Source organism: Ammospiza nelsoni, chromosome 23, assembly GCF_027579445.1.
Source record: "Ammospiza nelsoni isolate bAmmNel1 chromosome 23, bAmmNel1.pri, whole genome shotgun sequence".
Taxonomy (NCBI): domain Eukaryota; kingdom Metazoa; phylum Chordata; class Aves; order Passeriformes; family Passerellidae; genus Ammospiza; species Ammospiza nelsoni.
The window spans coordinates 7,131,001-7,158,712 of NC_080655.1; the positions used below are offsets into that span (position 1 = coordinate 7,131,001).

A 27,712-nucleotide genomic window follows, 5' to 3' on the forward strand; every position below is an offset into this window, starting at 1 on the left:
ATATACAAGGGCGATGGAAATCCAGGTATGCCATCAAAAATGAACAAAAGATGATGGTAAATGAAAAAGGGAACTTGCCCTCTGCCTAGTCCACTACCCTAAGCTTGTGAGTTGTATGCTTCAGTCCAGGCTTTAAAACTACTAGACCATGAAAAAAGGACAATCTATACTGACTCAAAATATGCCTTTGGAGTAGTGCACACCTTTGGAAAAATAAGGGAAGAAAGAGGGCTGCTTAACTCAAGAGGCAAGGGACTGATACATGAAAGGTTGATCCCGGAAGTCTCAGAAGCCCTGAGGTTACCAGAAGATGTTGCTGCAGTCCATATTAATGGGTCACCACAAGGGAATGGCCATAGAGAATCAGAGGAAACAATCCGGCCAATAGAGAAGCAAAGGATGCTGCAGAAAATAGGGAGGAGAGAGTCCTAACATCAAAAGACAAAGAATCAGGGATTCCAAGGTTTAGTAAACCAGAAGAGGACAGATTGAAGAGATAGGGGCAGAGAAGAATGATGCAGGTATCTGGAGGCTCCCAGACAGAAGTCAAATGTTAAATAGACCCCTTACCAAAGAAGTATTAGACAGACTACACCAAAAGACCCATTGGGGTACCCGAGCCCTCTGTGATGAGTTTTTAAAGAATTATGGGTGTATAGGAGTCTTTGGAATAGCAAACAAGTAATTGGTAAGTGTGGAGTTTATCAAAAGGTGATCAAAAAGGCAATGAGAAAAGTAACCTCGGGAGGTCAGGAACTAGCCCTAAGACACTTTCAAAGTATACAAGTGGACTTTACTGAACTTCCCAGATCCAGTGATGGAAATACTTACTGGTCTTAGTGACCATTTGACTCGCTGGGTCGAGGCTACACCTGCTGTGTGCTGTTGTATTGTCTCCAAGATGCTGTTAGAACAAATTGCTCCCCTGTACAGGATTGTGAAGAGGATTGATTCAGATAGGGGGACACACTTCAGTTCCAAGGTTTTACAACAGATAGTCCAAGCAGTGGGAATAAAAAGGGATTCACATACACTACGGCACCCACAAAGTTTTGGATGGATTGAGAGGATGAATCAGGCCCTTAAAAGAACCTTGATTAAGTCAATGATAGAGACTCAAATGTCTTGGATAAGATGATAACCCCTAGCATTACTATGGGCTAGCATATAACCTTGGTCCGACCTAGGTGTATCCCCTTATGAGATGATGTTTGGGTTACCCTTTTTAGCTTCAACCCATGAAGCTGCAACCTATGAAGAGGGGGAAGTAAATGTCATGAAATATGTTAAGACCATAGCCAAAACCTAAAGGACTTACGAAAACAAGGAATGATTCTCCAAGTTTCCCCTCTAGACTTCAAGATACATAAAACCTGGGGATTGGGTGTTAATTAAATCCTGGAATGAACAACCATTGATACCATAATAGGAAGGTCCCTTTCAAGTGCTAATAACAACCAAGACGGGCGCCAGAACTGCTGCACGAGGGTGGACCCAAGCCGAGTCAAAGAACCTGTGGAAGAACCCAAGGAGAAGACTATAACATCTGAACCAGGTGATAAAACTGACTCTTAAACAGGGATTAAGAGGTAATGAACTGAGGTGATCCAAATAATCCAGAGAATGTTCCAAGGAGCACAGAAAATGGGGAAGGACAGCCAAGTTTGTATGGACTCTGAGACACCTTGATTTCACACCAGGGAAAGATTTTTCAGCTCCCAGCAGCAAGACCAGGATTGTATTTGTCAAAAGGGAGGAGGTGTAACGTATTGACATTAGTATGTGACGTATTATTGTGGTTATCTCTCTCTGTGGATGGAAACTACTAGAGTCTGTTAAACGGGAAGGGCTCGGAGGACCAGGAAAAGATCATAATGGAAAAAGTACTAAAGGCAGCTAAAATTGGAAGGTGGCAAAATTGGGAGAAGTAACCAAGGGATGGAGGGCAAGACCGGGTTGGCCTCTGTACTTGCCACCAGGAAAATCATCCACACCTGCTATAGGTAGTGACCCTATAAGGCATGGTGGGTGGAAGTAAAAGCCATACCAGACCTCTGTTACTCCCATTTTTGTCTGTCACTTGCCTTTTGTTACAGAGGACTACCCATGCCATGAGAGCCAGCAATCATTTTCTCAGGGAGACCCAAGGTTTTTGCTGCCCTCAACCATGTCAACAGATACTGTTAGGACTCATTCAAGTATAATCAGATACAAGGAGAACAAGTTAAGAGAAGTTGATTTTCCTAGACACTATATGAATTGGATGTTGTAATATGGTTGATGTTGGGTTGGAAAATTTTAAATAAATATGGTTAATGTTGGGTTGGTCAATTTCAAGTGTTGTAATAAAATTGGAAATGAGACTCATTTGCATGAGCCAAATAAATGAGGTATCAAGAGACAAAGGGGGGGATTGTAATGAATAAGGTGTAGTGATTGGCTCATGCAAACAAGGAGTTATTAAGTATGGTAAGAAAAAGTTCTGTTAAGGTTTACAGTTCTTTTGACAGGTACTTTTGTTGTTCCAGTTTGGTTTTGAACTGTTTTCTGCTCTCCCTCCAAGCCTCCCCTCCCACAGTGTGGTTGCTGCCTGGCAGCTTTGGGCAACAGAGCTGTCAAAATGTGGGGCAGGGCCACACGGATACCTGCCCCTTGCAAGAGGTGGCAGGGACTGGGGGACACTTGTGGTGGGACTCTTGGCAAGATAATATCTCACCAGCAATCAAGATGTAAGAGGGGCTCCACCAAGGAGAGGCACAGAGGGCTAACAGACAGACCTTGGGAGGAGCCAAATGTGCTTATAAGAATGAGGTCATGGACCCCAGGAGGAGCCAAGTATATATATATATATATATATATATATATATATATATACATATATATATATATATATATATATGTATGGGTAAAGCCACGGACTGTGGGAAGTGCTGGGAGGACATAGAAGGACTGTGTATGACTACTAATGTGTCTGATGCAACCTGGAGTGTATAAAAGGCAAAGATGCCATTTTGCGAGCTGAGCCTCTGGTGAGCAGAGAGAGTGTCACTGTGCTCCTAGCGCTGTCCCCTCTTTGCTTTGTAACTTATGGGGTTCTAATTAAATTTTATTTAGTCATTCCCGCCCGGGGTCTGAGTCGTTTTTACAGTGATGAGCTGGTCTCTGCTGGGTGATGGAAGGCTGAGGCCTCAGCTGCTCCCAAAGCCCTGGGCGTGTCCCTGTCCCACTCAGTCGAAGTTGTAGTAAAGGCAGAAGGCGAAGAACATGGCAAAGATCTGGAATGATGGAGATGGGAAAGGGTCAACGCCACAGCAGGGCTGGGCCAGGCCAGGGGCAGAGAGGGGCTGGAGGATCCCTGGCCTGGGGCCATCCTGTGCCCCTCGAGGGGTCTGGGCCAGTTCTCCTGGTGCTGCACAGGGACGCCAGGGCAAGGAGACCCAGGGGGAGTAAAACAAACCCTTCCTTGTTCTTTCCCCTGCCCTGTCTGCAGCAGAGAGCAGGCTCTGTACCCCAAGACAGACCTGAGCCCATTTGTGCTCTCTTTGCTCACTGAGCAACCCCCTGCCAAAAGGAGTGGATGTTCCTCCTGCCCTGTCCCCGGCCCCCCTCATTACCTCAATGCCCAGCACGGCTAAGCTGCAGGTCCCAGGGAGGGAGATGTACCTCTGCAAGGTCCTGCCGAAGGTAGAGAAGCAGCCCTGGGGCAGAGAGAGGAGGGAAGGGCTCTCTCATGTTCCCCATGGCCACAGGGAGCCCAGAGGGGGACTGGGTTTCAGGGGGATGGGGGTGGTCCCCTGTGGGGCAGGACGAGCTGAAGACTTTGGGAGCCACTGGACTGTAGAACCACAACCAGGCAATGTCCCTGGTTTCTGTCCCTCGTGCTCTCCTCCGTGAGCCTGGCTGAGGCTGTGACACGTACACACACTCAGCAGAGTTGTGCCGTACCTGCTCATGGATGTAGCCAGGGCTTCTGTCCTGGCACTGCTCCCAGCCCAGGAGCTCTCCCGCCTGCAGAAGCCCATCCCGGGCACAGCATGCCCGTGGCCATGGCATCCCTGGGTGCAGCTCTTGGAAGCGGGAGCCATTCCCAAAATCTTCGGGTCCTAAAACACCACAGCACGAGAACTGGAACAGAAGGGAAACATCATCACCATGGTCACCCTTGGTGGATCCTGTGCATAGCCCAGGAGCCTCCCAGCTGCTCACCATGACCATGAGGGTGTTCCAGGTTGTGGAGAACACCTCAGCACCCTCGTCCCCACCATAGTTCCTCTGCAACTCAGACAGGAAGTGCTCAGGCTGGACCTGCGGAATTGGTGCCAGGGCTGGGACTGTTCCTCTCCCACTCTGCTCAGGACTAGCTCCCTTTGAGGGGAATTGGGCACCCAGTGGATCCCCTCCACCTGCTTTGCAGTTTGTGTTGTGCTGCTGGTGAGGGGAAGGGTGTCCCTCCACCAGCCCCAGTTGCCTGGTGGACTCAGAGCCATGAACATGGCATGACAGAGGGAGGCTGGTGACACTGGGGATGGTGTTGGTACCTGTTTCCAGTGCACCAGGAAGAGAATGGTGCCAATGAGCTGCATGAGGAAGACGAGGCTGACGAGGATGAAGAACTGGAAGGCAGCAGGTGAAGGAGTCAGAGACCAGCGTGATCCCACCAGCAGCTTGCTCACGTCATCCCTGCCCTCCTCTGCACCATCCCTGCCTGTGCCCTGTGTCCCCGAGACCAGGGACATGAGTTCCTGGGGATGGATGCCACATCTCTGACCACTGTGGCTGCAAGACAGGGGTTAAAAACAAGCAGTGTCTGCAAGGAACTGATGATGCCGAAGAAATGGGGGTCCTGGTGCTCAAACAGGTGTTTTTCTGCCCCTTACCAGCAGCGGGGTCATCTTGGAAATGCCGTGTGAGAGAAGCGAGTGGCTTCAGAGAGAATTGACCCTACTTGGTGGCTTTATAAATCCTCTGGGCTCTAAATTGAGACTCACGAGGTCGGGAGTGGATGGCAGGACATGTTGAGGATGAGGAGCACAAGCTCCTCGCTCCCCCAGGAACACCTGCATCCCAGGAACGCCCCCATTCAGCCCGTGACTCCTGCCCCCAGTGCCCCCTGGTATATCCTGCAGCCCTTCCCACCCATCTCCCTTGTCTCACCAGCAGCAGGAGTGGGCGGCTCCGGCGCAGGGCCCCGCAGCAGCCCAGGAAGCCCAGCAGGGACAGGGCGATGCCCACGGCCAGCAGCAGCCACGCGCCCGCGCTCAGCACGGCCCTGGCGGCCACAATGCCCTGGAAACCAGCTGGGTCCACGGCCACCCAGACTCCCATGGTTGCCAGGCACGTTCCCCCAGCCTGCAGGGGAGGTCAGGAGATGATCACGCGCTCAGGGCATGTCCCAGGCTTGGTCCCCTCCCTGGGAATGGATGTCACCCACCCCTGAGGCAGGCAGAAATGTCACCCCATGTGGATGGGGGATGCTTCAGCCCTTGGTTCCCTCCCTGGGACTGGTGTCACCCACCCCTGAGCCAGCTGGAGTTACTGGTCCCCAGGCACAGTTCCCTCCACCCCTGCACTCCACAGGTTCCAGAGGGACTCACAAACACCAGCACGTTGAAGATGAACATCAGGTACTTCATGCAGCTCAAGACACCCATGGGGACACTGGGAGGGGACACACGGCAGTATTTGTCCCTATGGAGAGGAGAGCAGAGCCCTGACCACAGCCAACCCTGACTTGTCCTGGACCCCATGGCTCCAGCAGAATGTGGGGGGATGCAGCTTCCCAAAATTCCCACATCATCTTCTATCCCCACCATCTCCCATAACACCCCAAAAAGCCCCAAACCTGGGTCCTCTCCAAATCCGTGTCCCCTCCCAACCACATGTCCCCTTCAAACACCATGTCTCCAGTCCTCTGTCCTGTCTAAACCCTGTGTCCCCTCCAAATCTTGTGTCCCCTACAAACCCATGTGCTCTACAGACCTTGTGTCCCCACCAAATTGTGTGTCCCCTACAAATTCCGTGCCCTGTCCAAACCCATGTCCCCTCTAAATCCTGTGCTCCTTTCAGCCCCCACATCACTCACCCTGCAGGGACAGTGGGCGACCCAGGTGCCTCCAACCTTCCCAGGTGCTGCCAGCACCTATATAACATCACGAAGGTCGGAAAATCTCTCCCCCCTTGCTACTCCAGCAGTCCCCAAGAAATCTCTTCCAGCAGCAAGGCCATGAATGATTGATGGGGAACAGGATCCACCATTGTGCAGCCGGCGGCTGGGAGTCTCCTGCTCTTGTCAGCCAAGGAAATTAAACCTGTGGGCAGGGAAAGACGAGCCGCCCCACCAGGCTGGGGGTGACCTCGGCCTTTGATAATTGCTGTGGCCATTCGGGAAAGCCCTCAATGGGCACACGTGGGCGGGCAGGTGGTACTGCAGGGCTATCGGCTGTTGGGACGCAGGGACATCCCAGGTGGATGACAGGGTCTGTTTCCTCTTGTTGCCTACTTTAGGAGCTCTCTAAACACAGAGTCACGTTAGAAAGGAAACATCATTTATTCTGCACCCGGAACAAAGAGGAGTTTTCCACAAATCAAGCACACCGAGGGGTAAAAGGTTAAATACAGCAAAATTTACATGAACTCGCATATCTAAAGCATATTCTTCGCCTGCCTAATGCGTATTTGTTTTGGTGATGTGACTTTACTCAATGCTTGAAACACAAAGTTCTTAATTACACATCTTCTGATAGAGAAATTGAATTATGGCAGTTACGTTTGCAAGAGGTGAGAGAATTCATCCCGGGGGCCGATAATTCCTCTGGACGGCGGTGTCGGTGTCACCGCGGTGTCACCCGGGCCGCTCGGCGCTCTGTCCCCCCGCCGTACCCCGGGTTGCCACCAGGGGGCAACGGAGCGCGCAGCCACAGAGCTGCGCCGCGCGGCCAGAGCGGCTTCCGCCGGCACCCCAGCGGGGCGGCTCGGCCAATCGCAGCGGGCGGCGGCCGTTGGGGCGGGAGAAAAGAGAGACAGACAGTAATCTCGACCAATCATAGAGGGTCTTTTTCGGGGCGGGGCCCTGGCGGGGGCGTGGCCCCGAGGCCGGAACCAGCGCTGTGCGTTCCCGTTCCCTCAGCGTTGCTTCCGGTGCCGCCGCCGCCGCCCGCGGGATGTAGCGGCCGGTGAGGGACGGGCGGGGGAGCGGAGCGTCCGCTGCTTCCAGCCCCCGGGGAGAACCCTGCCGCCGGCCCCCTCGGTCCCGGTAACTGTGTGCTTCTTTCCCCCCCAGCGCGGCGGCAGAAGGACGCGGAGGGACCTTCACCGGCTGCCTCGGAGCCGCACGCAGCCGCCGCCCCGATGGCGTCCCGCAAGGCCCCCGCCGGGGCGGGCAGCGGGCTTGCGGCCGCCGGCCGAGACCGGGAGCGGGAGCGGGAGCGGGAGCGGGCGCACCTGGAGCTCGCCGAGCTGGGGCCGCTCCTGGAAGAGAAGGGGGACCAAGGAGCCACCGGCGCTGCCAGCGTGAGCCCCTCCGAGAGCCCCGGGCGGGAGGGATCCCGAGCCACGCTCAGTCTCCGCGCTCCGTCTTCGCGGATTATGCCGGGAATCCGCCTGTTATCCCATTAAGAGCTAGAGGAGAAGGGCTCCGTGTTGCCCCTCGGGCCGGTCCGTTTTCCGAGCAGGCCTAAACTGCTCCTGCCAAGCAGGCATGGAGCCGGGATAGTCCTTCCCAGAGATGTCACCGGGATCGCTGTGTCTGTACCGGCTGTTTCCAGTGCCCCAGCATTTCCACAGGGCCGGGAATCGCCTTCCCGAATTCCTTCCCGGCTGAGGAGAGCGGGAGCTGTGCCGGGACCCAGAGCGTTCCCAGCTCGGAGCCGCCTCTGCTTGGGCGGGCTAGCTCGGGTCTCCCGGCTGGGCCAAGCGGCCGCTCCAGCCTTGGTTGTAGGGATGAAGATCCCTGGTGCTAATCCCACTTTTCGACAGGATAAATCTGGGATTAGCATGCCCGGAATGGGTCAGGCAGCAGTGTGTTGCATAAACGAGGGTGACAGGCGGGTCTTGCCCATCCCGTCAGAGGGATGAAGCGCCAGGTGCTCTCAGAAGGGCAGGGATGATTCCTCTCCCGGGGGCTGGAACGATTCCCTCCTGGCTCTTCTCACTGCAGGCCGAGGACCCGCCATGCCCAGTGGCCCGCGAGGAGGAGGAGGAGGTGGTGCGGGTGCTGACCCTGCCTCTGCAGGCTCACCATGCCATGGAGAAGATGGAAGAGTTTGTGTACAAGGTACCAGAGCCTGTGGCAGTCCCCCAGTCTTGATTTTGTGGCAGATTCTTCAATCCCTGGGTTTGGGGTGACAGGATGTGTCCACATAAAGCTCCACGTGGCTGCAGCTGGCTCCAGCTCTGCTGGGCTGCTTCCAGCAGCATCCCTGGGAATGGTGTAGGAAGGGGATGGCTGGATGGGGATTGGCCCAGCCATGGTGAGTAGAAACCTGGGAGCAATTCAGATGTTCCTGCAAGCCTGAGTGGGGCCCAGGGGTCCAGGTGCCAGCTGAGGTGTCACCCAATGCCTGCAGTCACTGTGGCTCCTGTGCTTCTTCCCTGATCAAATGGGAATTCCCACTGCAGGGAACAGTCTGTGGATATGGAAGGGTTAAATATGAGGGTATTAATCACCCCTGACTTCCTGGGGAGTCCTGGAATCGCTCAGTCTCTGTGGGAGCTGAGGTGGGGGTACAATCACTGCCTGGGAGGTTTTGGAGAGCAAAGGGCAGGATGTGGGTTAGTGCCTTACAGCGTCCCACAGGGCACCTGATGTCAGGGAAGCCAAACTTGCCCTCCCTGAGGAGCATCCCGGGGCTGGGCCGTTGCCGTGGGTTCGGGGCTGCCCTGACCCCCTGGTGTGTTGCAGGTGTGGGAAGGGCGCTGGCGCGTGATCCCGTACGACGTGCTGCCCGACTGGCTCAAGGACAACGATTACCTCCTGCACGGACACCGGCCCCCCATGCCCTCCTTCCGCGCCTGCTTCCGCAGCATTTTCCGCATTCACACCGAGACCGGCAACATCTGGACACACCTGCTGGGTGACTGTGGGGAAGGGGGAGCCCTGGGGCTGGAGGTACTCACATCCTGCATCAGGGTCAGAACGGGCTTGGTGCCGGTTCCTCTCAATGCCCAGGGCTCCTGTGCAGATCCTGTGCGTGCATGAGGATCAGACATGGAGTGCCTGGAGCTCCTGGAGCCCTTTGGGAGAGAGGGACCAGGGCTGGCTCAGCCTCTGCAGGAGTGGGACAGGGAAATGTGTCCTGGGCAAAACAGGGGAGCCTCAGAGGATGATCCTCTGAAATGAGTCAGAGGAGGCCACAGAGATGCTTTGAGGCCTGGAGCTCTTCTGTTGTGGAGCTGGGCTGGGAATGCTGGAAATACTTAGCCTGAAGAAAGCTCCAGGGAGACCTCAGAGCCCCTTCCAGTACCTAAAGGGGCTCCAGGAGAGCTGGAGAGGGACTTTGGACAAGGGCCAGGAGTCACAGGACAAGAAGGAATGGCTTCCCACTGCCAGAGGGCAGGGATAGATGAGACAGTGGAAGAAATTCTTCCCTGTGAGGGTGGTGATGCCCCGGCCCAGGTTTCCCTGAACAGCTGTGGCTGCCCCATCCCCGGAAGTGTCCACAGCCACTTGGAGCAACCTGGGATAGTGGAAGGTGTTCCTGCCATGGCAGGGGGTGGAATGTGGTGAGCTTTAAGGTCTCTTCCCACTTAAACCAGTTTGTGATTCCATGACCCTGTGAAACAGCAGCTCAGCAACTCTTTGCCCTGTGCCTGCCCCTTCCCCTGACCCCAGCCCTTCTTGTTTGCACAAACAAAGGCCTCAGCCAAGGACCCGTTGGTGGGTTACTGAGCACCCCTGGGATACATCCAGCACCTCCAGGAGCATGGCCGGGGCTGTTCTTATCCTGGCTTTGCTAAAATTCCCCCCTGACTTCCCTCTCCATGTGTTCCTGCAGGGTTTGTTCTGTTCCTCTGCCTGGGGATCCTGACCATGCTGCGGCCCAACATGTACTTTATGGCTCCTCTCCAAGAGAAGGTGGTGTTTGGGATGTTCTTCCTGGGAGCAGTGCTGTGCCTCAGCTTCTCCTGGCTTTTCCACACTGTGTACTGTCACTCAGAGAAGGTCTCACGGACTTTTTCAAAGTGAGTCAGCATGAGTGTGGTTGTGTGGTTTCCTGGGAGGTTTTGGGTTTTTGCAGCACTTCCTCTTGGAAAGCACTGCATTCCCAAATGTTTTATCCCCGGGGGAAGAGAGCATCAACCCAATCCAGCATGGAACTGAGGGGAACCATAACAGGGTTCTGGAGGGTTCTGCCTGAGCACCTGAAATGTGCCAGGGCAGGGGCCTCGGGTGCATGATAAAGATCCTGGGACCCTGCAGCTCCCAAGGGAACAGGATCCTGGCTCCCACAGGAATGGCCTCTGTGCTCCCAAGGGAACAGGCTCTATGCCCCTTACAGTAGTGAATTGAGGAGGGGTCTCGCTCTCATGGGGCAGCTGGGGGCCACGGCCAGTTTGGCAGGTTCCAGTTTACTGGGTGCTTTTAAAGACTTTTGGTTTGGATCCAGTTTGGACTGAAGCCAAATGGAAAGAAGAAACACAAACGGGATTCCCAGGAGAGTGGGAAGGCTGGTCAGTGGTTTATGCCTGTTCCTTGGCTGCTCCAAGGGTCAAGCTCCCATCAGCCTTTGCAGTGAGGCTCTCAAGTGACATTCTGCTCCCATATGGCTGTTAAAGGCATTTATTTGGGTGCTGCTTGCTGGGAATCCTGCCCATCCCCTTTGCACAACCGCCAGAGATCCCATGGGATTCTGTCTCCAGAACAAATCCAGCAGGAATGCCCTAGTGTGGCTGGGAAGGCAATGGGGGCAATTCAGGGGCCATGTTTCTGTGGTGAGATGAGTAGAGGATCACAGATCCATGTGCACAGGGATTTGTTCCCAGTGCTTTGAGCTCCATCCTCCTCTTGCCACTCCCCAGCATTCCCACTGTGCCCAGGCCCTTTCTCCTGTCACACCTGCCCAGCACACCCCTCCTGCCCAGTGACTCCACTCAGGTGCAGGCTGGACAGTTCCCACACATGGAGGGGGTGGATTTTGGGGCTCACCTGTGGCTCTCTGTCATTGCACCCTTCCTGCAGGTTGGATTATTCAGGAATTGCACTGCTGATCATGGGGAGCTTCGTCCCGTGGCTCTACTACTCGTTCTACTGCTCCCCACAGCCAAGACTCATCTACCTCTCCATCGTCTGTGTCTTGGGTATCTCTGCCATCATTGTGGCACAGTGGGACCGATTTGCTACCCCCAAGCACAGGCAGACCAGAGCAGGTAGGAGCTCCCTCCTCCCCCAAGACCTGGGAGGCACTTCGGGCCAATCCCATTTGGGAGAAGCTCTGGGCACCTGCAGGATTCATTCCCCCTGAGCAGCACACAGGACTGCAGGGAGTGGCCTCCTGTCTTGTCTTGCTGCACTGGGGATTCATCTCCTGAGCAGAGCCTGAGGCTTGGAGTTTAAAAATAGCCCTGGGCAGGCTGGGGCTGTGCCTTTTCTGCCTTCTCTGGGAAGTAGTTTAGCAGCAGGAACCTGCAGCTGGGGTGGAGCAGGAAGGCATTCCTGAGCTCTTGCCTACCAGGATGGCTGGTCCCTGCCTTCCTGGGGGTGGAGTGGGGGGCTGCCTCCAGCCCTACACCCCAATTTACCCCAATCTTAATGGCAGATCCCATCAGCCTCGCTAAGCACCAGGAGACACCTCCCTCCCCAGTTCCCAGGGGTCCTGAAGCAAATGTCTCTCGGTACACTGTCCTGGCTACGTGAGTGAGGAAGGACCAAGCTGAGACAGAGGCCACCTGAGAGCCGTCAGATGAGGGCAGGGGACATACAGGACTCACATCCCCATGGCTCCTCCCCACTTCGTCTTGTGCCCCCAGCATGAGCAGGATCCAGCTGAATGCCACCCAGAGCCTCCCCAGGCCAGTGTCACTATGGTGCCCCTTGTTCTCTGCCAACTCATCAGACGCCAGAGTTGAACATTTCAGCTACTGCTGAGCTCCTTCCTCAGGAGCTGCAAGAAATTACTTTCTTGGAAGGGGTGGCTGTGTTCCTGGTACAATCCAAAAGGCTGGCACCTTCCAAAATGTCCATTCCCGTAGCCAGGAGCAGGAGCTGCTGCAGTCCTGCATAAGAAACACTGGGTGAGTTCTGCCCAGTGAGCATCGGGGCTGTTTACCTGGGATGTGGAGCTGTGGGCCCCTCATTTTGTGAAGGATAAGTGCCATGAGGACTGGAGAGGTTTAAGTGCTTGAACAACGCTTTCAGGCACTGGGTGAGATTGTTTGGGGGTCTCCAGTGCAGGGCTAAGAGTTGGACACAATGATCCATATGGGTCCTTTTCAGCTTGACATATTCTGTGAATTCAGTGAAGAAAAGATGCTTTGCTAGCACAGGATGAGGGATCAAGGGGAGTTTGTGGGAGGAGTGGCTCCCCCTCCACACTTGAGCTCTTTTCCCTGACCTCCTCTCTGGGCCGCAGGCGTGTTCCTGGGGCTGGGACTGAGTGGGGTTGTGCCCACCATGCACTTCACCATTGCTGAGGGCTTTGTGAAGGCCACCACGGTGGGGCAGATGGGCTGGTTCTTCCTCATGGCTGTGATGTACATCACGGGCGCCGGGCTCTACGCTGCCCGCATCCCTGAGCGCTTCTTCCCGGGCAAGTTTGACATCTGGGTGAGTGTGGGGGTGAACAGGTTGTCTGGGGGCAGCTCTGGGGTCAGGGGAGGGGGCACTGAGGGGCTGGAGGCTGGGGGTGTCCAGCTGTGCCTCAGCACATGCTGGCAGCCAGACCTTGAACAGGTTCTGTGCATGGGCAGGGCAAAGTACAGGGTGGAAATCGCTGCTGGGGACAAGAGTGGGGAGCAGAGCACGGAGCATGGTCCTGGAGCGGCGAAGCGGAGGAGGAGGTGTTGATAATGTGGCTGTCCCCTTTGATGTGGTCTAAAGGCTTTTTTGCTTCCCTGCAGTTCCAGTCTCATCAGATTTTCCACGTGCTGGTGGTGGCTGCAGCCTTTGTCCACTTCTACGGGGTGTCCAACCTGCAGGAATTCCGCTACGGCCTGGAAGGGGGGTGCACAGATGACTCTCTCCTCTGAGAGCGCCTGGTTTTAGTACAAGCTTCCCAAGTGCTTTTTAAACTCTTGTCTTTGCTAAAATCAAAGGAAGACTCAAAACCATTTGGGGTTGTTGGTTTGTTGTTTTTTTTTTTAAAGAAACAGAAAAATAAGAAATGGATAAATCCTTTAGCAAAGTTGTTGACCAAATCCTCACCCCCTTCCCCACGCACTGTGCTGGGGCTGCAGGGGCACTCCCGACTCCTCCAGACAGTGTTTTAGCTGCACTGGGATCACCTGCTGCTCCGACAGCACAGGGAACAGCTCCCTGCTCCCACACAGACGAGCACATCCCGCTCCTCACGCAGGAGGAGCTGCTCCTACCAGGAGTTCTGCATATCCCCCACAGCAGTGCCTGGCTGGGGCAGCCCCAGGCATAGGCACACACTCATGTAATTTAAAGTTTTAATTGTCCTTTTTGTTTTGTTCTGTTTTCCTTGACAAAGTAATGTAAACATAAATGAAAGAATATTTAATATTTAATACTAAGCTTTAAGACAACGCGCTGCCACCGCAGTCCTCAGCTCTCTCGCTGTCGGGAGGAAGGACAGTGTTGTAGGGAATGTAGAGCTGCTGTAGCTGATTGAAATAAAAAGGTCAATAGTTCAGTGTCACTGCTGTGTCTCTGTCCATTTTTGAGGTGGAGAAGAGAGGGCTCTGGACACCCCAGGAGCAGGGCAGGAGTGCCCCAGGGCAGTGGAATCCCTCCAGCTGCGGTCGACTCTGAACTGGGCTGGAATAAACCAGGAAATTGGGCATTGTGGTGGTGACAGGGCAGGAAATGGCCCTGGTTGGTGACAGCTCCAAGACTGACTTCCCTTGGGGCTCAGTAGGGCAGGAGAGGTGTCACACACAGGTAGGGTGGGGGCAGTGCAGGACTGTGCTCCAGGCAGGGGCTTCTCCTGGTGCACAGGGGACAGTGATTATCAGGGGTTTGGAGAGGCAGAGGTCAGCACAGTAAAGCCCAGTTCAGGCAGTAGAAGGCCATTGACTGACCTAGGGGTGAAGGAGTGTAGGCAGAGCCGCTAGAGCCCCTGTGCCACCTGTTCCTGCCATCCCCCAGAGGTGAGGGTGTCCTTTGCTGAGCTGTTTGGATGTAGGCCAGCTTTGGAAATCCCCCAGGCTCCATACTGTATCAGGAACTGCCAGCAAGCAACGGTGTTAATTAGTTAATTAACAAGTTACAACAAAAAAACTCACTGGATGTGATTTCTGTAACTACTGGCAAGAGGGGAAGGGGTTTCTACAGCTGGAGTTTAAGGACAAAACCACAGAGCAGATATGGTCACTCTGCTCAGGCCAAGATCTAAGATGAAAAGCAGGAGGCCGTGCTGGCAGCAGGTGCAATGCTTCCCCCTCCAGCCCATAACCTAAATCTAACAGGGAAAAGGCTACATTCCAGCTGTGTTCACTGCAGGCACAACATCCCAGAGGAGACTCCAAGACTTTCACTCCAGTTTGTGTCCAAAGGATGACAAGACTCCATTTGGTCCTTGTCTCAAACTTCATTGTATTCTACCAGATGTGTAACATTACAGCAATGGAATATATCAGGAATAAATAGATTTTCTTTTCTAAAAGTTCTCCTGAGCAGTTTGACGTTGAGAAATGCTGCACGTCCTCCTCGTGTGGTGTGTAAGGGATGACCACTGGTGTTAGGTACAAACCCCCTCCACATCCTCCAGGTGGGACCACTCAGGGACAGGGAAGGAAAAGAAAAGAGGAGGAGGGGGGAGGAGGTGGTCGGAGACCATCATTGATACTGTCGGTAGTCGCTGAATGGGGGTGGCTGGAGCTGGGATGGATCCTCTGACAACTGTGGGCCTGGAGGAGGGAGAGGGGAAAAGGCAAATAAATACCAAAATGCAGGCAATTCTTCCTATTAACAGAAATCACAGCTGGTTTGTTTATATAAATCCCTCTTAAAATGAATCATAAACCCTGGAATTGCTTGGGTTTCATAAAAAGTTTCAAAAGTTGCATAGAATCAAAGACTGGTTGGGCTTGGAAAAGACCTCAAAGCTTATCCAATTCTACCCCCTGCCATGGCAGGGACACCTTCCACTATGCCAGGTTGCTCCAAGCCCCAGCCAACATGGCCTTGGACACTTCCAGCATTGGGGGAGCCACAGCTTCTCTGGGAAACCTGAGCCACCACCCTCAGAGGAAGAATTTCTTCCCAATATCCCATCTCACTGTGCCTTCTGGCAGTGGGAAGCCATTCCCCCTTGTCCTGTCCCTCCAGGACCTTGTCTGAAACCCCTCTTCAGCTCTCTTTTAGGAAAGTACACTGTATAACTGCTCCAAAGACAAACCACTTCTCTCTGAGTTTCATAGAATCCATAGAATTGTGGAATGATTTGGGTTGTCGCAGCTGGTGGGCGAGCCCACCAGGGGAGGGACTATGTTAGATCTGTTATTTGTAACTAGAGATGGGTTGGTGGGAGATATGGTGGTTGGAGGCCACTGGGGGCATAGTGATCAAGAAATTATAGAATTCTCGATATTTGGTGAAGTCAAGAGGAACACTAATAAGACTTTTACACTGGACTTTCGGAGGGCAGACTTTGGTCTATTCAGGAGACTTACTGAGAGAGTTCCTTGGGAAGTAGTCCTTAAAAATAAAGGAGTTCAGGAAGGGTGGGTGTGCTTCAAAATGGAGATCTTGAGGGCATAGGAAGAGACTGTCCCTGTGTGCCAAAAGACAAGTCCACGAGGCAAATGCCCAGCCTAGATGGGAAGGGAGGTTTTGAAGGAACTCAGGAATCAAAAAAGGATGTATTATCTTTGGAAGGAGGGTCAGGTTTCTCAAGTAGTATTTAAGAGGGCTGCTAGAGCATGTAGGAAAAAAATTAGAGACGCTAAAGCTCAGCTTGAACTTAAAATGGCGACTTTCGTAAAGGATAACAAAAAATGTTTTTATAAATATATTAGTGGTAAAAGGAAGAGTAAGACTAACGTTTGTTCTTTATTAGATGCAGAAGGGAACTTAGGAACTGCAGATGAGGAGAAGGCAGAGGTGCTTAATGCCTTCTTTGTCTCAGTTTTTAGTGAGAAGACTTGCCTTCAGGATAATTGTCCTCTTGGGTTGCTCAGTCATATCAGGGAGCAGAATGGTCCCCCCATTATCCAAGAGGAGGCAGTCAGAGAACTGCTGAGCTGCTTGGATATTTATAAATCCCTGGGAGCAGATGGGATCCACCCCAAGGTGATGAGGGAGCTGGCAGCTGAGCTTGCCAAGCCAGTCTCCATCATTCACCAACAGCCCTGGCTCACTGGGGAGGTTCCAGATGACTGGAAGCTGCCCAATGTGACACCCATTCACAACAAGGGTGGGAAGGAGGATCCTGGTAATTATAGGCCAGTCAGCTTGACCTCAGTATCCAGTTAGGTCATGGAACAGTTTACACTGTCATCACACAGCATCTATAGGATGGCCAGGGCATCAGACCCAGCCAGCAGGAGTTCAGGAGGGTTGGGTCATGTCTGAGCAACCTGGTCTCCTTCTATGAACAGGTGACCCTCCTGCTGGATGCAGGAAAGGCTGTGGATGTTGTGTACCTGGACTCCAGCAAGGCCTTTGGCACTGTATCCCACAGCACACTCCTGGAAAAGCTGCAGCCCATGGCTGGGACAGGAGCACTCTGTGCTGGGCTCAGAACTGGCCCAGAGAGTGGTGGTGAGTGGTGCTGCAGCCAATCACCAGTGGTGTCTCTCAGGGGTCTATGCTGGGGCCAGTTCTGTTTAATATCTTTATTGACAACACGGATGAGGGAATTGAGTCTTTCATTAGTAAATCTGCAGATGACACTAAGTTAGGATCATGTGTCCATCTGTTTGAAGGTAGGAGGGCTCTACAGAGAGACTTGGAATGAATGGATGGGTTTAGTCTAACAGGATGAAGTTTAATAAATCCAAGTGCCCAGTCCTGCACTTTGGCCACAATAACCCCCTGCAGCATTATAGGCTGGGGACGGGGTGGCTGGACAGTGCCCAGGCAGAAAGGGCCCTGGGGGTGCTGGTGACAGCAGGCTGAACATGAGCCAGCAGAGTGCCTGGTGGCCAAGAAAGCCAATGGCATCCTGGCCTGGATCAGGAATGGTGTGGCCAGCAGGAGCAGGGAGTCACTCTTCCCCTGTACTTTGCACTGGCGAGGCCAAACCCTGAGTGTTGTGTCCAGTGCTGGCCCCTCAGTTTGGGAAGGATGTTGAGACACTCAAGCATGTCCAGAGGAGGGGAATGAGGCTGGTGAGGGGCTTGGAACACAAACCCTGTGAGGAACCACTGAGGGAGCTGGGGGTGCTCAGCCTGGAGAAAAGGAGACTCAGGGGGACCTTATCACTTCTCTACAACTTCCTGAAAGGTGGCTGTGGTCAGGTGGGGCTGGTCTCTTTCACCAGGCAGCAACTGGCAGAATGAGAGGTCACAGTCTCAAGCTGCATCAAGGGAAATATAGGTTGGATATTAGGAAAAAGTTTTTTACAGAAAGGGCGATAAAGTTCTGGAATGGTCTGTCCGAGGAGACAGACCATTCCAGAACTGTCCCTGGATGTGTTTAAAAAAAGACTGGATGTGGCACTGGGTGCCATGGTTTAGTTGAGGTGTTGGGGCATGGGTTGGACTCGATCTTTAAGGTATCTTCCAACCTGGTCATTCTGTGAATTCTGTGACCATAAAGCTCATCTTCCTCTACCCTCTGCCATGGGCAGGGACACCTAGCACTAGACAAAGTTTCTAACAGGGAAATCGACCAGAGGAGGGAGAGGGAAACCTTTCCAGTCATCTAAAGGAGCTGGAAACTTGCACATCAGTGCTTCTGAGGTGACCTTGGCCCCTCTGGAAAGGTTTAACCATGCTGACTTGCCCGACAATAAAGCAATCAGTGAAATGGAACAAGTGTGGAGTCAGCTTCCTGATCCACTGTCTGCTGCTGGAGGGAGTAACAAAGCTGTGGTGGGACAATCCAGAGAGAATTAATTGCCATGGACAGATGATACACTTTCTCCAAGGCAAATTAATTTTCAAGCATCTTTAAAAAACAGAAATTGTCATAGGATGGATGAAGAATATTGTTGAACAAACCCAGGAGAGGATTCACTTGGGAATTAGTGACCTGCTACTCATCCAACACTAGCGGTTTGTGTTCTTCCCAAAATAAGGTGGAGCATTTTCTCCTATGAGGAAAGGTTGGAAGAGCTGTCAATGTTAAACCTGGAGAGCAGAAAGCTTAGAGCACCTTCCAGTGCCTGAAGAGGTTCCAAGAGAGCTGGAGAGGGACTTTGGACAAGGGCCTGGACTTCAGAGAAGGGCCTGGAATCCCCCAGAATAAGGGGGAATGGCTTCCAACTGACAGAGGGCAGGGTTAGGTGGGATATTGGGACAGAATTGTTCCCTATGAAAGTGGTGAGGCCTTGGCCCGGCTGCCCAGAGACGCTGTGGCTGCCCCATGCTTGGCAGTGTCCAAGCCCATGTTGGACAGAGCTTGGAGCAACCTGGGATAGTGGAAGGTGTCCCTACCTATGTCAGGAGGTAGAATGAGATGGGCCTTGAGGTCTCTGCCACCCCAAACCAGTCTGGGATTCTTTGACAGACTATTTAGGATTTTCCACAGGAAGCATTCACACAACAGTCTGTGACTCAGTGAGATATTGAAGCAGTTTAGAAGAGAATCACCACCACCCTTTTTGGAAATCATGTATCTGTACCTGCCAGGTCTTCATCTTCTCATTTACCTGGGGTTCCCCACAGAGACCACAACCTGCCAGAACCACCCTTCTTTTGCACAATTTGCTGCCTGCCATTCCCTCAAACCATTGCGTCTCACCCCTGAGTAAAACCCTTCTGCCACCATGTGTGTGGCAGAAGCCAGGGACAGCAGGGACATCCCTGCTCTCAGCCATGCTACCTCCCATCTCCCAGCAGGAGATAATCTCATGTCATCAGCACCTGCACCTCCTCCTTGGCTTTCCACAGCCACAGGAGCTGGCAGGGCAGTGCAGATTCACTCTAGGATAAGATGACTGCTAGGGGCCCATCAGCAAAGCAAATCCTTGTGACATATCCTCTGCCAGCTCCTTACCATTTGGGAATTGTGTGGAGGCAAATCTAGTCAGCAGAATTCCAGCTCCTTCAATCAGGGCCAGGAGAATTCCTCCCATTGCAGCAGATCCAACCATGGCAACAGGGCCATCTGGAAATGAAAAGCACAAACCAACACTTAATTTCTTTGCTGCATGTTAGAATCCATTGAATCCCACGATGCTTTGGGCTGGAAGGGACCCTGAAGATCCTTTAGTTCCACGCCCTCCATGGGCAGGGATACCTTCCACTATTCCAGGTTGCTTTAAGCCCCATCATCCAATCCAGCCTTGGACACTTCTAGGGATGGGACACCCACAGCTGCTCTGGGTAACCTGTGTCAGGGCCTCACCGCCCTCTCCATGCCTTAATCTCTCCTAAAACACACTCAGAGCAGTAATTTTGCATCCATTAAGCTGCATTAAAGGATAATTACTGGGCAACTCCCCCCGTCCTTCCTTCAAGGAACACTGGGAACATTTGGGAGCCTGATTATTACTTTCCTAAGCACAGGGAAAAAGTTTCAGATTATTTTTCAGCATCTGAGACAGCAAATGCCAATTAGGGTGTCACAGACTGTTGCTTTGCTATACAATGAGAACTGAACATTTAGAGAATAGGAGATTTTCAACTGATATCCCCAGTTTCTTACTTCTTGCAGCTAAAATGGCTCCAGTCAGGGCTCCGCTTGTGATGGAATTCCAGGGATCTTCCTTCCCTCTCATTCTGACCATACTGCAGTCAATCATGGAGAAGAGACCTCCCCAGACAGCAAAGCTCCCTGTTCCAAATCAAACCAAAGCCACTTTGAAGAGAGCAGAGAAGCTAGTTATGCTGCACAACAGATGTTGTGGTGTTACTGGGCTCCCTTTAAGACATGAAGTAAATTCAAACTCATAAAGAGCCAAGTACAGGTTAAAATCAATACAGGGAAATTTCCAACTTGACATGACATCATTGGCCTCTTGTCCCATTTTATATATGATCTCACTAATCTACAATTAACTACAGAAGATTTATCAAACTGTGATTATAATGGAACTTTCATTCTAACAAAGTCAGATTAGCTAAGGGAACTTCCAGATTTATCCCCTTTTAACACACTTCCTTACAGACAATGATGGAGAGTCATGTCACACCTCACACTTCACCCAACCCTGCTCCTGTGGCCTCAGGAGCTTGGCATTCTACAGCACATGAATGGATATCCCCAAGTTCTATTTTTCATCCAAGCTGGATCACTAGTCGTAATGAGTTAGTTTTATCTTAACCCCTTCCACACCATGAAGAGGCTCCAGGGAGCTCTGCTGTTTAAGATATGACCAGTTATTACAGTTGTCTTATCATTCCAGGAACATGGACTGTTTCCTCCCCATCCAAACCACTTTTGGATATATCAGAACTGTATTTTCCCATTGCTTGGGCCAACAAACCTGCTCAGACTCAGCGCAGGTGTCAGTGTAGCTGCACCATGTTACATTCCCAAACTCTGTTATCTAGCAACAGTCAATTCTGTGTAACAAAACCCCAAAATTCATTACCTCCCAGTTGTGGAGCTCTGGTTTTAATAGCCGTCAAACTGCCCCGCAGCCGGTGGTTTACACCCTAAAATAAGAGAATTCAGTCAAAAGAAAACAGTCAAATCTCACAGCCAAGCTGAGTCTATATTGCAAAACCCTGCCACAGGCCCAACACATTTCTGAGCTCCCTCAGCAGCTGTAAGGAGCTGAGACAAAGTGTACTTTACACCTATTTCACTATTTATCATTCCCATACAATATTCCTGCCAGGTACAGATGGGAATTACAGTCACCAGGCAGGAAACAATCTGGGTTCACAGTCTCAGTGGGACTGAAGGAGGCATTACAGTAACATTTTATCAGGATAAGCAGTGATTTTTCACATGTGTAATTTTTTCTTCCCAGATGCTGGGCAATCCCACTAGTTGTCCTATGTTCAGTCATTCCTGCAGGTGCAATTGTAGGTGTCTTTGTAGCCAAAGAGAAGCAAAGTCATGCTGAGCCTTCCAGACTCCAATACTCAACATGTCACCCAGGACCCCACAGAACAACTGCACATTCTCCCAGACTGTAACACAGTTTAAAGAATATCCACCAAGTTTTATTTTTGTTACAATCACTCAGAAGTGGGGACAGGTATATTTAGCAAGTCTTAAGCAAAATTAAGACTCTAATTAAGCACATAGTCCTTTGCAAGTGAAGTGTCTGCAGGATCTGACTAGTCTGGAAACAGTTATTTATTAAACCCACCTCAAACCAACAGCTTATTGTCAGACTAATATCAAAAACACCTTATCTATGAAGTCAGAGAAATTTTAAAATTAATGTTCAAGCAGCAACTGAATCTTAATTAATCAAATGTCTCTGCAATGGGTTTATAGCCAAGATTTTGCAGCAGATATCCCAAAAGTGAAAACCAATTTGTATCAGCAAAACTTCACTTCCATGTTTACTCACTCCTGCATTGAAACCAAATCTGAGCATTAAGAAATCAAGCTAATAAAAATGGCAATGATTAAAAAGAGATTAATTAAAGAAAAATATACCCTTTAATATAAATCTGAAAGAGAAAAAATTCTTTGAGTCATTCCATGTTTTAAAAGAAAGGAAAAGGCCAGGAGAGGAAGGAGAGCTTAGGCTTCATGTCCCTCCATGCAGACAGAAGCACAGGCAGATGAATCTTTCCTGTTGCACTTCCTATCCTGAGGGAAATGTTCATCAGTTAGGGAGGAACACACGACCAGTGTCCCACCACGGACACCAGAGCAAATGGGGGAGCAGCAATTTTATCCCAAAAGATGAAGAAAGGTCTTGAACCAGGACAGATTCTCACAGTGTGGATTAACAATGCAGAGGTCTTTAATCAGCCCTGCTCCCTGCACAGGGATTTATTCCCCTTCCCCTTCACTGCCACACTCCCTGGGGAAGGACAGCGCAGTCAATGCACCTGCAGAGGATTTTACTCACCACTGGGGAATTTCGGAAGCCTTTGATAGCCTGGAAAATGCCCCCTCCTATGGCCCCCATGGTGAAGGCCCCTCCACAGTCATCCACTATCCTCCAGGGACTAGAAAGAAAAATAGAGATGAAAATATTAAATCCCATCATGTTAAACCATGTAAGTGAGTGGGATGGATCCAGCACTTCAGCTCTGATATAACTGGGGTGAAGACTGAGCCTGGTGGCTACACCATCTCAGCTAACTGAGCAGGCAGCAACAAAAAATCAAGAATATTACAGCAAAACAGACTCAACCTTTGCCAGAGTCTCCTGGCCCACTTCCCTGGAGTGGGAAATACCAAATATACAGAAATGCCTGAACTCCTCACACAAGGCAGAGAGACATACTTCCATCATGGAAAACTCCTGAAGAATTCCAGCTCTGCCCTACACTATTTACATAGTGTAAATAGCTTTAAATTCCCTGATCTCATTCTTCTCTTGACCTACAGAGAACTGAGGTACCAAATTCCATGAGACTCAGCTCCCAGGTGGCACAAAACACTTTTTCTTGAATCACTCATCCTTTTCATTAGCTCTGCTTATTTAAGTGAGACTTCAAAGTCATCTTTGTTGAGCTGGAAAGGTTTTTCTGGGTGCATCCTGGATCTTTGAAGTCCATTCCAACAAGAGATCTCTCCTCAGAGGTATAGCACCCACAATTCCTGCTCCAACACCACAGAGCAGCCAGGAAAACCTTGCATAGAACCTTCCTGCAGCACAGGCTGTCAGTATCTGACAAGGGACCCTTACTTACAGGTTCAGAACCTCTGCCAAGAACTGGAGCCTTGCAGCTCCAAACCAAACTCTTGAATTAGGTGAGCTTTAAGATGCTATTAACTTCTGGTGTCACTGTGGGTAATTTCAGAGCACAGAATAACAAAGTTGTTTGGTTTCTTTCATCTTGCATTTAGATCTTCCAGCCAAGCACTCAGGTAATTTAACTCCTACACTGCCAATCATCAGAAAATGCAAAAATCAGTCTACAACAGCATGCAGGTCACAAACAGGAGCACCATGGCAAGCTCAGTGTTTCTGTCAGGCAGGAGCATCAATGAGCACTTCCAATTTCACTTGTAATGTCATGCTTCTGTTCCTGAGGAATCCCTACAGCTTCCAGCTCCTGCACATGAGGACATCATCCCTGATGATCCCTTACAGACCTCCCCTAGCAAGGGGTGATCAATCCCCCTCACTGTGCTGCAGCATTTGCCACAAGGTGTTTTTCTTCCTGGAGAAAGTATCTCTAATTTTCAGTCCCTCTCCCTGAGTGTTCTCCCAGGCTCTTCATGCTCACAACCTACTTCCAAAGCTCCTCCTCTGCAGCCAGCCCTGCCCCCTACAAAGAGAACCCCTGCGTGCACAGGTCACACTCAACGTTGGCTTTGCTTTTGTGCCTTGGATCACTGGGTAGTTCCCAAGATACCAGGACCACACCCAAATGTCACCACTGAGTGTCCCCAGAGACAGCCACATCCAGGTCCCAAACCCACAAGGCCTCAGGAAGCAGGGGGGGTGTATTTTACCCTCCACCACCTCCCGTTTGTCTGCCATGCCTGCATATGGTTTCATCTTATCTCACTACAACCCCCTCAGCCCTAACTGCATTCAATAATTCAACCGTTTATTTTCCTTCCACTTTTTTCTGCATCAGGAAAAGCTTCCAGACACACTCTTGTCCAAGATGCCAAGATGAAAAGAAACTCACATTTTTCTCAGGTATTTTTTTGTTGTTTTGTTCTTACATCTCCTGTGCAGATTTTTATCTCCTCTGCTATGAATAAAACATCCCAACCCTCTTCCTTTGTTAACTCTCTGAGAGTGATCTCGTTAAAAGGCTTTTTGGAAATCTAAATGGAGTATATAAAGTGGGTTTCCCTTATCCATAAAGTCAAGGAATTCCAAACTACAAATCATGGCTGCTTTGTTCTTGAAGCCTTGTTAATGAGACCCCAATCGGGGAATGCTTCCCTCTTTAACCTCATTAACTGTTACCTTCAGGGTTCCTAATTTTCCTTTTAAACTACTCTCCAAACTTTTCTGAGCAGCTTTTAAATGAGAACATCTTTGATGCCAGCACAGCCAGCATGTGTCAGCTCCTCCAAACTCCCTCAGAGCTGATGCAAAATACCTCTAGCTCTGGCACTGCCTGACCTCATAAAGAACTGGAGGAGAAGAAAAGAGATTATTTCATTCTTAACCTGGCACTTATCTACAAGCAACATTCCTGTTAATTGTTCAACTGTACTCAGAGGGGAGCCCTGACTATAGGGAAATGACATGTGGATAAGGTTGGGTTCCTGCTCCTGATGGCACCAGAAATTTCTCAAAGATGAGCTGAGCAGAGGGCAAGACTTCACCTTTTCCCAAGGCTATGGGACAGCCACACACCAGCTCTGGCTGCCTGGGAGAGGGGTGAGTCCTCCCTCCAAGCCCCACAGCATCTTCCAGCCCTCCTGAAGGCTGCATAACAACTGGAAACAGAGGCTGCCACAGTTTAAAAGAGCAAAGGGGCCTTTTCTCTGTGCCAAGGGTTCACAGGAACCCAGCCTGAGCCCAGGACAGCTCCAGGGACTGGGTAACAGAAGGGACCAGAGGGTGACCAACAGCCAGAACAATGGGGGACACCAACAGCGCCACATGGCTTGGCAGCAAAACACCCCAACTGCACAGCACTAAGGACACAGCTTCATGCTGTGCCTGGGGAGGGTGAGGACAATACTAGGAGGAATTTCTCAACAGAAAGGACTGTCAGGCAGGGGAAGGGACTGCCTAGGGAGGTGTTCAAGGAATGACTGGACATGGCACTCAGTGCTCTGGTCTGGTGACAAGGTGAGGTCACAGGTTGGACTTGATGGTCTGAGAGATCTTTTCCAACCTAAGTAATTCTGGGATTACCCAGAGCCCACAGCAATCTATTAATAAATACTATTTACTTTGCTCGTGTCCCAGATGTCATGCTGTGAAAAGGTGATGTTTATGGACAAACTTAACACATGTCAGCAGAGCAATCTGCAAAGTTTGGGAAAAGCCTCATGAACAGTCACAGGTCTCTTGTCTGCAAAGGTGAGCAGAATCTCAGACTGGTTTGGGCTGGAAGAGACCTTGAAGCTCATCCTATTCCTCCCCCTGCCACGGGCAGGGACACCTTCCACCAGCCCAGGTTGCTCCAAGCCCAGTGTCTAACCTGGCCCTGGACACCGCCAGGGATGGGCCAGCCACAGCTTCTCTGGGCAACCTGGGCCAAGGCCTCATGACACAGGCAAGAATTTTTTCCCACTATCCCATCTAACCTTGCCCTCTGGCAGTGGGATGCCATTCCCCTCTGTCCTGCCTGTGATTCCAGGTCCTCGTCCCAAGTTCCTCACCATGATGAGAAATTTCGCCCATGATTGAGTAACCCTGCACCTGAGCTTGCATTTAATCCTTTTACTACTACAAATACAACTTGGACTTGCAACCAATGTGCCTGTGTAGGTCTACGAAGACAGTGCTGAACCATGACAGGATTCAGACATTGCCAGCTTGGCATGGAAGGGGCCAGGCTAGGCTTATGGAAATGGAGAGGGAGAAGGGCAGGGCCACGGGAGGCATGAGGGGAGCCTGGGGGGCCAAGGATGGGGGAGGACTTGGGGACTGAAGGGAGGTTGAAGATGAATTAAGGATGAGAGAAGGCTGAAGTGGGATGTGGGAGAGACTGAGTGAGGTGGGCTGTAGATGAAAGGAAGGCTGAGATGGGAGGCTGAAAATGGTAGCACTGAGAATTGGGAGGGCTTTGGATGAGAGGGAGAACTGAGGACGGGGGGACTGAGATGGTGGCTGAGGATAAACGGGGACTGAGGATTGGAGGGGCTGTTCATCGGGGGGAGACAAGAGGCGAGCTGACAATGAGGGGCTATTGAGGACAGATGATCTGAGATGGGGAGCAGAGGGGGAGGGGAGCCTGTGGGGGACCGAGAATGTGAGGAGCTAAGGATAAGGGGGAATTGAGGACAGGGAAGCCGATGATGGGGGACTGAGGAGGCACTATGGATAAGGGAAGGCTGGAAGGGAAGCTGAGGATGAGGGACGGAGGCAAGGCTGCGAGGAAGGGGCTGCTAAAGGACCGAACGTGGGACCGTCAGTGCAGGCCCCGCCACCCCCGGAGGCGCGTGAGCCGTGCAGGCCGCAGGACCCCGCCGCCCCTCGCCGCTCCGGGAGGCCGCGCGGGGCTCGGTGGCGGAAGGGTTCGGCTGCCAGGCTCCGAACGGGCCCCGCGGCACGGCCGGCACGGCCTCCCCCGCCTCCCTCAGGGGGCCCCACCAAGGTCAACCCCGCCCCCCCGACGGGGAGCGGCCCCGAGGAGCGGCCGCGGGTGCGCCCGCACCGCTCCCTCGCACCGCCCCTTCCTGGCGCTCGCAGGTCCCGATCCCCGGTCCCCGGTCCCCGGTCCGAATCCCCTCACCAGGGCTCGCGAGCGTACTCCTCCATCTTGCTCGGCCCCACCACCTCCCCGCGCTCGATTGGCTGCGGCGGCCCCGCGCCGGCCAATGGCAGCGGAGGGCGGGACGAGGCGACGATTAGGGACGTGTCTGCGCGTGCGCCATGCCCTGGCCCCGCCCCCAGCGCTGATTGACAGGCGCAGTGACGGTGTCAGCGCGAGGGATGCGTTGGGTGAGATGGGCCTGAAATTCCATCCAGTGCCACGCCTCGCTATGGGCAAGGACACTTTGCACTATTCCAGGGCGCTCCAAGCTCCGCCTATCCTGACCTTGGACATTGCCAGGCATGGGGCAGCCACAGCTTCTCTGGGCAACCTGGGCCAGGGCCTCGCCATCCTCACAAGGAGAGGAATTCCTTCCCAAAACCCCATCTAACCCTTTGTCAGTGGGAAGTTCTTTGTCTTGTCACTCCAGGACTTTGTCCCAAGTCTCTCTCCAGCTCTTTTAGAAACTGTACCTGTGTAAGTTGCTCCAAGGACAAACCACTCTGCCCCAAATTTAATGGAATGAAGGAGTGGTTTGGGTTTGAAGGGACCTTAAATCTCATTTCATTTTCCCCCCTACCATGGGCAGGAACATCTTCCACTAGACCAGGTTGCTCCAAGCCTGTCCAACCTGGCCTAGAACATCAGGGTCCAAGCCCACGTTATTCCTGATGCTGCTGCATGAGCTGGGCTGACCTCACATGTCCCAGGGGATGCTCTTGTGGTCCTGCATGCAGCTGGAGCTGGGACTTGACATTCCTAATACCAGGCCAGTTTCCTGGGCAGGCAGAGCTGGAATCCAGGGAACAGTGTCTGTGCCTGCAGAAAATTCCCGGGCAGCTTGCAAAGCTCTCAGCACAAGATGAGGGTGTTCCCTCTTGTCCCATCACTTGTTCTCTGGAACCAGCTCTACCCCGAGCTGGCTCCACCCTCCTGTCACGGAGCTGTG

General features: G+C 52.0%; 3 protein-coding genes across 3 annotated transcripts; 1 reads left to right on the top strand and 2 right to left on the bottom strand.

Annotated features, from left to right (window-relative positions):
• Positions 1 to 3,227: 3,227 nt before the first annotated feature.
• On the bottom strand, positions 3,228 to 5,651 carry LOC132083179 (tetraspanin-18-like). Its single transcript, XM_059487746.1, has 6 exons — positions 5,595 to 5,651; positions 5,155 to 5,349; positions 4,539 to 4,613; positions 4,207 to 4,305; positions 3,615 to 3,698; positions 3,228 to 3,275 (listed from the first exon to the last, which is right to left on the bottom strand). Exons 1-6 carry the CDS (start codon positions 5,649 to 5,651, stop codon positions 3,228 to 3,230), a joined length of 558 nt encoding a protein of 185 aa, XP_059343729.1.
• Positions 5,652 to 7,119: 1,468 nt separating this feature from the next.
• ADIPOR1 (adiponectin receptor 1) lies at positions 7,120 to 13,814 on the top strand. Its single transcript, XM_059487893.1, has 8 exons — positions 7,120 to 7,172; positions 7,280 to 7,509; positions 8,156 to 8,272; positions 8,900 to 9,071; positions 9,993 to 10,179; positions 11,177 to 11,364; positions 12,567 to 12,760; positions 13,054 to 13,814. Exons 2-8 carry the CDS (start codon positions 7,348 to 7,350, stop codon positions 13,180 to 13,182), a joined length of 1,149 nt encoding a protein of 382 aa, XP_059343876.1. The 5' UTR covers positions 7,120 to 7,172; positions 7,280 to 7,347; the 3' UTR covers positions 13,183 to 13,814.
• An 871-nt stretch (positions 13,815 to 14,685) lies between these two features.
• Positions 14,686 to 26,824, bottom strand: TIMM17A (translocase of inner mitochondrial membrane 17A). The gene is made up of 6 exons (XM_059487894.1): positions 26,743 to 26,824; positions 22,266 to 22,365; positions 20,820 to 20,883; positions 19,931 to 20,059; positions 19,280 to 19,390; positions 14,686 to 15,024 (listed from the first exon to the last, which is right to left on the bottom strand). Exons 1-6 carry the CDS (start codon positions 26,766 to 26,768, stop codon positions 14,954 to 14,956), a joined length of 501 nt encoding a protein of 166 aa, XP_059343877.1. The 5' UTR covers positions 26,769 to 26,824; the 3' UTR covers positions 14,686 to 14,953.
• Positions 26,825 to 27,712: the final 888 nt, after the last annotated feature.